General features: G+C 53.6%; 5 protein-coding genes across 5 annotated transcripts; 3 read left to right on the top strand and 2 right to left on the bottom strand.

Annotated features, from left to right (window-relative positions):
* Positions 1 to 74: 74 nt before the first annotated feature.
* Positions 75 to 1,866, bottom strand: BO72DRAFT_479371 (MDR family MFS transporter; the record flags this gene model as incomplete). Its single annotated transcript, XM_040947577.1, has 5 exons — positions 75 to 716; positions 779 to 1,219; positions 1,293 to 1,570; positions 1,645 to 1,738; positions 1,795 to 1,866. 5 exons carry the CDS (start codon positions 1,864 to 1,866, stop codon positions 75 to 77), a joined length of 1,527 nt encoding a protein of 508 aa, XP_040798692.1.
* A 717-nt stretch (positions 1,867 to 2,583) lies between these two features.
* BO72DRAFT_488089 (NAD(P)-binding protein) lies at positions 2,584 to 3,684 on the top strand (the record flags this gene model as incomplete). Its single annotated transcript, XM_040948020.1, has 3 exons — positions 2,584 to 2,888; positions 2,941 to 3,581; positions 3,681 to 3,684. Exons 1-3 carry the CDS (start codon positions 2,637 to 2,639, stop codon positions 3,682 to 3,684), a joined length of 897 nt encoding a protein of 298 aa, XP_040798691.1. The 5' UTR covers positions 2,584 to 2,636.
* A 106-nt stretch (positions 3,685 to 3,790) lies between these two features.
* On the top strand, positions 3,791 to 5,572 carry BO72DRAFT_198407 (uncharacterized protein). The gene is made up of 2 exons (XM_040939572.1): positions 3,791 to 4,958; positions 5,024 to 5,572. Exons 1-2 carry the CDS (start codon positions 3,935 to 3,937, stop codon positions 5,104 to 5,106), a joined length of 1,107 nt encoding a protein of 368 aa, XP_040798690.1. The 5' UTR covers positions 3,791 to 3,934; the 3' UTR covers positions 5,107 to 5,572.
* BO72DRAFT_384208 (Pfs domain protein) lies at positions 5,174 to 9,373 on the top strand (the record flags this gene model as incomplete). Its single annotated transcript, XM_040941541.1, has 4 exons — positions 5,174 to 5,518; positions 5,580 to 6,249; positions 6,309 to 6,968; positions 7,038 to 9,373. 4 exons carry the CDS (start codon positions 5,174 to 5,176, stop codon positions 9,371 to 9,373), a joined length of 4,011 nt encoding a protein of 1,336 aa, XP_040798689.1.
* Positions 9,374 to 10,141: 768 nt separating this feature from the next.
* On the bottom strand, positions 10,142 to 11,787 carry BO72DRAFT_198339 (SNG1 family protein). Its single transcript, XM_040939571.1, has 2 exons — positions 11,657 to 11,787; positions 10,142 to 11,578 (listed from the first exon to the last, which is right to left on the bottom strand). The coding sequence occupies exon 2, from the start codon at positions 11,426 to 11,428 to the stop codon at positions 10,178 to 10,180; it is 1,251 nt and encodes a 416-aa protein (XP_040798688.1). The 5' UTR covers positions 11,429 to 11,578; positions 11,657 to 11,787; the 3' UTR covers positions 10,142 to 10,177.
* Between the last annotated feature and the right edge of the window lie 280 nt (positions 11,788 to 12,067).

Below are 12,067 nucleotides of genomic sequence, written 5' to 3'. Positions count from 1 at the left end.
AAAGAAAACAAATCGTGTGTACAAATCCCTCTTCACAGATAGCTGCAGAGCTCTACGGGGCGAATCGCCAAACCTCAAGCAGCTGCCATGTCGATCTCCTTCCCCCTGATACTCCGCCACTCCACCCCGACCGCCCCCGACAGACTCAAGCAGCCCAAAATCAGCGCCAACTGAAACACCTTCACCAACGCATCATTATACGCGACCAAAACCGCTGGCAGATCCTCCGCACCGACCAACGCCCGGAACCCCGTCGCGCCAGCCGCGACCACCGCCTCAGGGCTCAATCCGGGAATATCCAGCGCGGCGATATTGGCGATCAAGTGCTTGGAGAAGATATTCTCCGCCACCGAGACGAACAGCGACCCGCCCAGCATCTGCGTGAACATGACGATGGCCGTGCCGACCGAGACCTGGGAGAGCGGGAGGACCGCCTGCGCCGCGACCCCGCCCTGCTGGAAGCCGAAGCCCACACCTAGGCCGTACAAAAACAGGAACCCGACCCATTTGGCTTGCGAGATGTCGACCGTGAAGGTGATGATTAGCCCCGCGCCCAGGGACATGATGCCGCTGCTGAGGAGGAAGAACGGCGCGTTGTAGCCGAAAGCGGTGGTCAGGGCGCCGGAGACGATGATGCCGACGACATTGGAGAGTATCATGGGAGGGAGTTGATTCCGGAGCGGACGGCGGTGACGTTGCGGATCGCTTGGAACTACCTCATGAATTAGTTTGTGGGTGTGCTTTGGGGGGGGGGAGGAGCGGAAGGAGCGGGTAGTACCCAGATGGGGATGTAGTAGATCAAGGTGAAGAATGATCCTCCGATGCAGAGACCAAACAGCGACGCAGAGGCGATGGTGCGTTGGCGGGCGATGCCAATGGGAACGGTGGCGTCTTCTCCGAGGAATAATTGGAGACCGACAAATGCCAGAAGCGCCAGTGCGAAGATCACGAACAAGGCAATCACGCGTCCGCTAGACCAGAGGTATGTGACCCCTCCCCACTGCAGGGCGAGGAGCAGGCAGACGATGGCGGGGACGAAGATGACGGTCCCCAGCGGATCGAGGCCCTTGAGTGTCGCAACCAGTGATTTTCTCTGGGTTTGTGGTTTTGCGGGTAGTCGCAGCAGTGTCAGAAGTCCGATGGCCTTGACTCCGCCGAGGGGAAGGTTGATGTAGAAACACCACCGCCAGGTGGCGTGGTCAGTGAAGACGCCGCCCATCTAGAGCATCAGACGTTAGTCTTTGTGGGAGCTTACACAGACTGATGGAGAATGGTCGACTAATCGCACTTACCAAAGGCCCAGCGACAGATGCAATCCCATACATCCCTCCGAGCATGCTGAAGAACATCGGCCTTTTCGCCGGGGCGACCGTGTGGGCCAAAGTCACCATCGCACCGGTGAAGATGCCTGCGCTCCCCAGTCCTGCGATCGCGCGACCGACAATCAAAGTGACAGAGTCCGGCGCGACACCACAGATGAGAGAGCCCAGTTTGAAGACAAAGAGCGCAGAGAGAAAGACCCATTTAATGCTGAAGAGAGTGTAGAGCTTCCCGTACAGAAGCTGGAATGCTGTTGCGTCGCGGTCCGAGGATTAGCCACCGCCGTTCAAGAATCGCCTGACGGGGTCGATGATGCACACATACAGCAAGTGGTCAAGAGATATGATGAGCCGTACCAGCCGACATCGTCTAGAGCATGGAATTGATCGGTGATTTTGGGAATAGCCACTGCCATGATCTTCTCGACATGTTAGTGATTACATAATGATTTTGATAGGAGGGTATAGATTGTACCGTGTTGTCCAAAGCCACGCAGAAAACCGCCAACATCAGACTTATGGTGATGACAGCCAGTTGCAGTCCCATGGGGTAGAACTGAGCCTCGTCGTTATCTTCATGTTGACTGTCGACGTCAAACGATGCAGTGTTGTTTGACTTCAATTTGCCGTGTAGAAGGTTAGACTTAGACATTGAGAGAACCTCGGGCATATTAGGCAAGTTAGAAGAATCTTGCCACACCGGAATGATGAAGTATAAACCTTCTATCCAGTGGAAAACACACACGGCCATTACAAGAGTTTCAAAGAACTTTATAAAGCAGAAGTCGTCTGCAGGGCCCCACACAGGGGAGGTATGCAGAAGAATGGTTGGTCATCATGGTGAAATGAAGTCCGATTGACGCCTATAATGTTGCTTGTTTAGGATGATTTATCAACCCTGGCAATCGTTCATATGCAATCGGGTTTACTCTCAAACCCGATGATATAGATACATTATGCTTGTTTGCCTCCCGCTTGGAAGCCAGGAAAGGGGTTGCCACATGGTGTCCCCACCCAGGGAAATTCTTTGACCCCATTTGCTCGAATTTTACTTGCTAATTTTGTCTGGTTCGGATGTTTCTTCGCGATAAAGCTACCGTGGTGATTTGGTGGTTTGTCAGCTCGGGGTCGAAAACGAGGCCGAGGAGGCCGCAAACGGCCAGTCGCTGTGTAATCGACTCAATAATCCGCAAACTCTGTCTGCGACAGATTTTCGTCCAAGAAAAAGCAAAGTATAAGTTGAACTTGAAAGATCTGCATGTCGGGATTATCTCGTCATCCACCTATTCTAGTTTATCAACCAAGTAAACGACAAACATGAGCGCAGTCCTCATCACCGGCGCGACCGGCAAACAGGGAGGTTCAGTAATCCGCAATCTCCTTGCCAAGAATGCCCCCTTCGATATCCTCGCCGTCACGCGCAATGCACAGGCCTCTTCTGCCCAAAGGCTCGCACAGCAGTCGCCCAGGATTAAACTGGTCGAAGGTAACCTGGATGACCCGGCAGCGCTATTCCGCGCCGCCAAGAGCGGGAGCTCCACTCCGATATGGGGGGTGTATAGTGTCCAGGTCAGTTGATCGCACACCTCATCGGTATCATCGAGATGTTGACCCAGCACAGGCTGCCGATCCACGCAACGATAACGAGCGTCGACAGGGTCTGGCCCTAGTCGACGAGTCCATCAAGCAAGGCGTGAAGTTCTTCGTCTACAGCTCCGTGGACCGCGGCGGCGAGGCCTCCATCAACAACCCCACCGAAGTACCGCACTTCATCTACAAGCATGAAATCGAAAAACGCTTGATCGCAGAATCAGAGGGGACCGAAATGCGGTGGACGATCTTACGGCCCACCGCCTTTTTCGAGAACTTGACGCCCGATTACTTTGGCCGTGTCTTTGCGACCGCGTGGCAGATGGCGCTGAAGGGCAAGCCTCTCCAGTTGATCCCCACCAGTGACATCGGCTTCTTTGCCGCTCAAGCCTTTCTTCATCCTGAGAAGTCAGAAGGGAAGGCTTTCTCCCTGGCAGGGGACGAGTTGACGTATGATCAGATGGCGACAATCTTCAAGCAGAAGACGGGAAAAGACGTGCCCAACACCTTCAGGATTCCGGTCAAGCTGATGATGATGGCCGTCAAGGAGCTTGGAGTGATGTTTAAATGGTTCCATAATGAGGGTTATGGGGCTGATATCGAAGCCCTGAGAAAGCTTAATCCGGATCTGAAAGACTTTGGCACGTGGTTGGAGACGGAGAGTGGATTCAGGTAGTTTAGCGTCGATGTGCCGGGATAAATGATCCTGTTTACACTATGAAATTATGTAGAATGCTAATTGATTAGTTTACTGTACTATACTCTGTTTAGTTAATGAGATTGTTCGTGAAGTCAGCTGACAAACCATCTCAAATAGGAATAGCACCTGCATGAACATAAGTACGACCAAGAAGTCGCTAGCCTCACTCCCCACTCCCCATCACCCACCTCCAGCTCCCTCGTAATCTGTTCTAACAAATGTCTCTATTCTTTCCTCTCACTCAATACAGGTTCTCGCACAGTCGAGTCAATATCCTGTGAGTCAATTTTCGCAGAGATCACATCACTAACAACCAGATTGGAGTATGGACAGACACCACGATGACGACGATGATCCTCCGCAATGGCCCCGTTGGCACCCCGACCCTCAGGGGCGAGCAACGCAGATACGAACTGTCACACGGTCCGAATCTTCCTTCCCTCAGTCGCCAAGGCGTATCCACATGAGAAACGGACATGATTGGTCAGATGGATCCTTTCCAGATATTGGCTGTGGGCCACCGCCACCCGCACAGCCCGCAATCAGAGTACGCACGGACGAAAAGGATCCGCTGCCCGTCGGCCAACCCGAACCCTATCTCTCGATCAGTCATGTTCGGTTTCACATGCAGTCACGGCCGCCGGGACCACTGGAGACAAAGTACAATACACGTCACACATTCGTCTGCTCAGACGATGATCAGCCTGTGGTGGGCTTGATCAGTCTGGCCGACCTCGCGCGCTGGCGACGGCGATTCCCTCGTTTGGAGATACTCATTGAATCTCTGACTGGGCCCTGCCGGTACGAGATGCTTCACTTCCATGCCGTCCTTCAGATCCCAAAAGAAGGCGGGACCCCGGGATCCAGCTTGGAGACCCTCTTCGAGCTACGCCGGAGAAAGATGAGCAGTCGCGCATTCGATGCGGATCAATGGGTGTGTTATAACTTCCTCTATCGAGATGGGATTCTGATCAAAAAGCATCTCTCGACCTTCTCTCCTGATCCACTCTCTTCTGCGCTGGCAATTCCTTTTGACACCAGCTGGTTGGGTGGTGAGGTATTGCTTTCTGACTTAGGTCCCGACACGGAGAAACTCATTCGAAAGATCACGATGGTCCAAGAGATTTGCATTGCCAGCAATCACAAAAAGACCCCTGAGACATCCAATCAGCAGTTTAACTCCGACAAGATGGAGATACCAGTTGTGGTTGCTCTTTGGAGCTTTGAGCAAGCCTCTCCTGGCTGCATTGGGTCTCTGCAGGGAAATAATGTCAGTGTGCCGGAGCGCCTTCTGAGTTCTTCACTGTCAATTCCTGAGACTGGAGCAAATTTAAGAAGCCCTTTACCCGGTAAGAATGACATAAAGCCTACTACTTCTTGTTACTTGTTAACTAATCTCCGGTTTGAGAATGAGCTAGGCACAACAGATGGCACGACTGCGAGGGCCGGGAGCACTGGAAAATGCAAAAGCTGTGTCGTGCAATCGCAGGAGAGTGACAGAGGAGCACAGGCCACTAGGCCTGAACCTTGCACAGGTCACACAGACTCTGGTTATGCTTTCAATATGCACCCAGAGCGTGAAGAAAATGTGGTGATATCGACAGGGAACAAGATAGCTTTGGGTAAAACCGAGTCCCTAGAGGGCGGCAGTGCTAGTGACGAAAACGACAGGGAAAGCATATATTCCCGGTGCTCTAATAACGGTGATGAAATACAGGCATGTATGCACGAGCTAGGCGCAGACCTCGCCAAGGCCGTGGATATCTACGATCTGAATCACGAGGTCATTCAGGATATCGTCAAAGCTCTCCCTGAGCTGCTGAGAGCTTTTGCACTGAGTCTAGGCCAAGCATTCTCCGGTCAAACCCAGCGTGATATCATGGTATTCATTCACCAACATCGACGGTTAGTCTTCGCGAAGAGGCAGTAATCTACTTGCAGCTGACCTTTTGTGCCGTGTCCTCAGAAAGATTGCAACCATTTTCGAGCAAGCTCTCCTCTTACGCGGCAGTGAATTTCTGAAACAACCCTCGGCTAAAGCGAGGTCTATGGACGATACAATGTGGGTTGAGGGTCAGCAGAATGACGAGGCGTTACACAGCATGAGCCTCCCTCATCGTGAACTCGCGGATCGCCGAAAAAGCCGCAAGAAGCAGAGTGAAACCGCCAAGTCCGGTGAAGACACAACCACTCCGAATAACAATTCTGAGGCTGGCAGCAATCGCTCACAAACGCAGAACTATCTGCTCTTGATCCAGGCTAGTCCTGCATATCCACTGCTGTTGAAGAGGATTCGACGTGAGCGTATGATCGCACTGCCAGGACCAAGATATGGAGCCAGGATCCGCGAAACAATTCTTGCGGCTCTGCCTAAGGCTCAACGGATTAGTAGAAGAGCTCCCAGTCAGAGGTTCAATGTCGCACTCAAGACGTATTGGGATCCGGTCATTTTCATGGAGGAGCAGCGGTATGAAGAGACAGCAGAATACGCATTTGAGAGAGTTATTACAACAACCGGCTGCTTTTCTTCAGCACAGGCCCTGACCATTCGGGAATATATGGACCAGACGTGGCCTTGTACAGGCTGCGATGTGTTGAGCCTGGTGAAGACAACTATAACCAAGGGGGTCAAGGAACCTGGTAACGTTGATCATCACTTATGAGACGGATTCGATAGCTGATATTTTTGTCCACGGTAGTTACCCTTGTAGACGGTACTCGAGTCACTTGTACCCAAGGCACATATACAGAGGAACGGTCATCGCGCCAAATGCTCTTCGAAATCTGCGGAACGGGGCCCGCCATTGCAGAGATTGGCGAGCAGGTAGCATGGATGGCCTCCGCGTTGCGGACCTGTCCTTTGGAAGGGATGGTTGTCCATAGCAAGCCTATCGTGCATACCACCAGGCCGCATAACGGTGGTCACAGCCCACAATCAGCTTTTCTATTTGAGCTCACAGTTGAACTCAGGGAGAGTATCAAGAGCATGGAGCCCCTTAACGGGCAGTGCTGGCACAGAATGATGGCGAGTCCAGTGGTAGTGGAAGGTTTCCCAATCCGTCGGCGACCGTCGCACGCGTCCGAGGGTCTCGAATTACCGCTAGGAATGCTCGCTCAGCTGGTTGACACGACTCGAGTATCCCTATTTGACGAGAAGACATTCTTGAAGGGGTTTACCAGCATAGCGATTGTGACTGGCTATTCCCAGAATATTGTCTCATGGCATTTCACTCAGGAGAACCGGGGCCGTATGTCTCATTTACGCAGCGAAGAGTGGCCAGGTCTCTCTGTTGGAGTCCATGCCCTGAAGGCAGCTCGGCATGTAGTAGGTTGGTGTCCAGAGATAAAGCTATTTGCAGGTCTGTATATCAACTTCCTGACTCTGACTACGAGTCTTTTGATGTTTGACACTAACGCTCTGGCTCTAGGTCAACAGGGTGCGAGCTACAGCATTGGAAATACCGGACTACCATACACTATTGAGGAGCAAGAGCTTTTCAGTACCTCCACGCTCTCTGCAAGCCCAATATTCGCAGACGGCATACGCCCTGTCCTAGGTCAAAGAGACATTAGAGCACCGCGATCGTCATTCATTAAGAAGATGAAATGGCTCTTTCAAAAATACGTTGTTCTGTGGGATGAAGCGGATCAAAGAGGATGGCTGGTTAACGGAGCTAGCGCTCTGCTACATCTTATCCGAGCATCGATTTATGAAGACCGCCGTGATAGTGCATCTGAGGCCGCTCGCCATTTGCATGAGGACCAGCTACACGAGGCTAAACGGCCGTATCAATGGGACTCAGCTTTCCAACTGCTAGTTCATCCGATCAATCGCAAGATAAACATGTCCGGGAGCGGAGAGAATCCAATTACGTTTCAAGATCGTGCTGAAGACTACTTTACCTTGCTGGAACAAGCAATAGACATTCGGCTCAGAGCCACAAGTCGGCGCGGGACGGCTGGTAAACAACCAAGGTCTTTGCTGGACGGGTGGGATTTCCGGGACCTCACCACGGAGAATAATCCTATTTACCTGCGACAGGCAGCTCTACCACTTGAAGGTCGATCCTGGGTGGACTTAACTCGTGCGATCTATGCAGTCACGTTATTTGGTCGGGGCTTCGGTGACATAATACAACCTGCGAATTGGCCACAACTATTTGCAGAATGGAACACAGTCCCGACTGGCAGGTTCTATCTCACGGCCAGCGCTCGAGATATCAGAAATATAGCGGAGGCAAACGGTGACCCGGACTCTTATCCCGCAAGACTGACCCATGACCTGCTTTGGTGCTCTAGAAAGGCCAGCAACACACATCCATTGCAAAACTTCGAGGAGAGATCCAAGAGCACGGAGCATGTTGACATGCTTGTACCCGTCGCGATGTTGAACGAAGCTCAAGAGACGACCGTGGCCTCAAATTGGGACGTAGGGGCTATGGTCTTTGGGTTTAACCCGGACGATGCATGGTATTGGGCCAACTACGGATATCCAACTAGGTCTAAGCCTGCCGTTCAAGAATTGGGACCAGACTACTTCAAAGACAGCACCGGTGATATTCAAATTCCATCGATCTATACGGGTGTAAGGCGTTCATCGGCATGCGGGGCGTCTCAGACGATAGAGCAGGGGCTCTTCAACATGGCAAATACCACAGCTGGCCCGTCAGAACACATTCTCCATCAGCCGTCCAATAGAAAGCTGACACTCGCTCACTACACGGTCGGAATCATTTGCGCCTTACAACATGAGCTGATGGCAGTCCGTGTTCTTTTCGACGAGGTCTTCGAGCCGGTCACGATGCCAGCCGGGGACCACAACCATTACGTTCTGGGCCGCATAGCAGAGCACAACGTGGTCGGCGTCTGTCTACAGCACGGCTCAGATAGCACTGAATCCGCGCGAAACAGTGTCCACTACATAAAGCACAGCTTCCCCGGGATACGTTTCTGTCTCCTAGTTGGCATGGGTGCAGGAACGCCCTTCGACGCGCACGACATCCGACTAGGCGATGTTATCGTCAGCGGACCCCGCAGCCCGTACTCGGGAGTCATACCGTACAACATCACCCAAACCCCCCTCAGCGGACCTCTCACGCTCAACGGATTCCCCCTCCCGCCGCCCACCGACCTTACACAAGCAATCAGCGCCCTCGAATCGAACCCGGACGGTGCCACCGCCTCCCTAGATCGCTACATCCGCCAGATCGAGCTCCTCAAAATCCAATATCAACACCCAGACCCCGACCCCGACCGCCTCTTCCTCAGCTGTTACTCCCACGCCATCCCCAGCGACCCCGACTGCTACCGCTGCTGGTCGATGTTCGAGCTCCGCCGCCCGGCACGGCCCAGCCTCCAGCCCTGCATCCACTACGGCCTCATCGCCTCGAGCACCGCGATCCCGCGCGCGGGCTACCACCGCGACCTCCTCATCAAGGCGCACAACATCCTCTGTTTCGAGACGGAGGCCGCCGGCATCGTCGATGTCTTTCCATGTGTCCTGATCCGCGGAATCTGCGACTATGGCGACTCGCACCGGAATACCCGGTGGCAGCACTACGCGGCTGCGACGGCAGCGGCGTATGCGAAGGTGCTCTTGGCCAGTGTGAATGGTGCCGATACTAATGGGTATGGGCATGCGCATATGTATGGGAATACGATTGGTGGGAGGGACCCAGTGGAGCGGAAGAGACGGCGGGAGTCGCCTGATTCCGGGACGGGGGTAGGCTCATCCAAACGTCCTGGTATGTTCTATGGGGCTTGATCTTGTCTCATGTCATGTCATGTAGATTGCGTCTTTGTTTTCCTGCTGTGTTTTAGGGTCGATATAAGTCTGATTCTGGTACTTGCGAGTTTTCTTCTGGAGATTGGGATTGGAAGAATACGCATACTTCTATGCCCTACCTAGTTTCGGTATCCCATCTTCCTGGTTGAGTGTCATCTTTATTCGATCTGATTCATTTCGGGCGAATCGCGCAATATACTAGTACCTTATGAGGGCTTCTCGGTGAAAGGAGGGGGGTGTCTCTGGCGATCATGAGAGTAATTCTAGCATGTGTAGCGATCCGACGAAGCTCAGGCACGCCACCGGCAGAATGGACTAATTCCTTGGTAGAGCGAACTCGCTAACGTACCTAGGTGATCTGTATGGACACCTCGCTTGGGGAATCGCCGAGTCACGTGATCGATTCACTTAGGCATGCTCACAGTAACTAGTACTCATATATGTATGTAGTGGGGCATGCTTGCGTCTGCTTCGCTATCTTTGCATGACGCTATCTAGTATGTAAACATGGGCGCTATCTTCTGAAATCGCCTATGTGTGAATGGGGACGTCACAAGGTGGGTATGCTACATGGCAACAGGAAAGACGAGATGCGGTCTTCACCCTTCACCTGGCGAGCAAGAGAGACAATAACAGCCGAGAGTCCGTGAGCATGGCACCGTGTATTGGAGTGAAATGGAATACAAGAATCATCAACCAGATTGAAAGCTAAAGCTTGTATCCAGTCGCAAATCTATAAACCTGCCACTTGTTCGCGGCAAACTGAATAGCACAGAAGGGAGATTACATCTTCACCGCCCCCTCACCTTCCCGCTCCTCACGTCCTTCCGGCCCTCCAGGCATCCCCCGCAACGCGCGCACCCTAGCCCGCATCCCGACCACAAACACGGCCAGCCCGACGACCCACCACGAGAACAGAATCGGCAACGACTGATGCAGCGCGGGCCGATTGCAGCCGTCCGTCCAGATATACAGCAGAACCTGGTACAGCTCGTAGGCAGGGAGGGCGTTGCCCCACCTATAGAAGCCGGGCGACAGATCGAAGGGGCCGATGGTGCTGGAGACGTTCAGGATGATCCAGGTGAGCATGACGAAGGACATGAATTTGGGGGGCACGACGACGGTGGTCGCGTCCAGCCACAGGTAGTTCACGTGCATGACGAGCCAGAGGGCCATCCAGGTGCGGCCGAAGGCGTTGCCGTCGCTCGTGCTCCAGTCCTCGCGGAAGGCCCAAATGTAGCCGGCCATGGCGAGGGCGCCGAGAAAGGTGTAGCACAGGGAGAGGCACATCCGGAACAGGGTGTGCCGGGTCACGGACAAGGTGGAGGTGAAGGCGGCGAACTCGGCGGAGATGCCGTTCACCGCCATGATGAAGAAGAACTGCATCAGGATCGGCATCACCATGCTGACGGTGTTGTAGAAGAAGCGCGGTCCCTGGTTGGTGGGCTTGATATCGATCGCTGAAGCTGCGATCGGGGCGAGCAGGGTCTGCGCGATGGATGGGTCGGAGACGTTGACGTGGGCCATCGCTGTTGTGCCGTTGAGTTGTCCGTACGCGCCGCTGGTGGCTGTGACGAGGGCCTCGAGGCTGGCGTAGATGGTTTGCGCGTAGGCAGCGTATCGTGCCCCGTTCCACACGTACGTCAGGGCGGCCGTGTTGTCGTACGCCTCCGCTGCTTCGTGAGAGGCGAGGGCCCTGGAAAGTCGCGTGGAGGCATTCGAGTTGGCGTAGATTGCGCCCCAGTAGTGACCGTGGCAGACAGCTCGCCGAACATCGCCTGTGGAGGGAAACTCGCTCGGGGAGTGTTGATGCACGCTGGGGAATCCGGGGTCTTGGAGCTGCGAGTAGGCGGCAAGAACGGACTCGCCAACCAGACCTCGGTCGTAGTCGACGTAGAGGACCTTCATGTGTTGAATTCGGGATGTATCATGAAAGGCCGTTCCGTATAGGTAGCACATCATGGCCAGAAACAGCAGCTGAAGTAGGACAAAGGAACCCCCGATCGCCCCGATAAAGGGCTTAGGCGGTTGCATTTTGCCGGTGGTTTTAGCAGCCCAGGCTTACCGAAGGGAGTGTGGGATATTTGCGATAGAAGTGAACGGCTATTGAAATGGCCCGGAGGGGGAAATGCAGGAATCTCGCGGCGATATTCAGCCGGCGGCTGCTTATAAGGTCGCTCCTATCTACATTTTCACACGATCAACCTTGGTTCTATGGGTTGTTGGGATAGTCCCTAATCAAATAAGCCGAGTCGGACTTACCAATATAAGAGAATGCATGCTTCATCCGGACTCAAAGTCCCGCTGACTCAACAAAAGGCCTGCAGGAGCACTGGGAGGCTCACTTGTGGGGAGCCGAGCACACGTGTGGAGAAGGAGGCGTTCGGCTAGATGTGGAGAGGTAGTCTTGGTTTCGACCTCATCAAGCACTGCCCGAAAACCCGACGTGTTGATCGTCCGGATTGTGTTCCTGAAAATGCGTACAGACTTGCAGATCAAGTCCAGATCGATCAATTTGCCGATCCTGTTGAATCATTTAATCCGAATCTGGCGGGGCAAGGATTCTCGGCGACGATTGCTGAATTGTATACCGGGCGGATCATTTGTGGGATCGACCCGTTTCAAGTTGTAGGTAGAATCGAATGGACAGCGAAGTATCCAGGGGATGACCTG

The sequence above is a fragment of the Aspergillus fijiensis genome (genome assembly GCF_003184825.1).
Source record: "Aspergillus fijiensis CBS 313.89 unplaced genomic scaffold BO72scaffold_46, whole genome shotgun sequence".
NCBI classification, from domain to species: domain Eukaryota; kingdom Fungi; phylum Ascomycota; class Eurotiomycetes; order Eurotiales; family Aspergillaceae; genus Aspergillus; species Aspergillus fijiensis.
The sequence above is the reverse complement of the archived record's forward strand: the minus strand, read 5'-3'. Positions and strand labels throughout refer to the sequence as shown.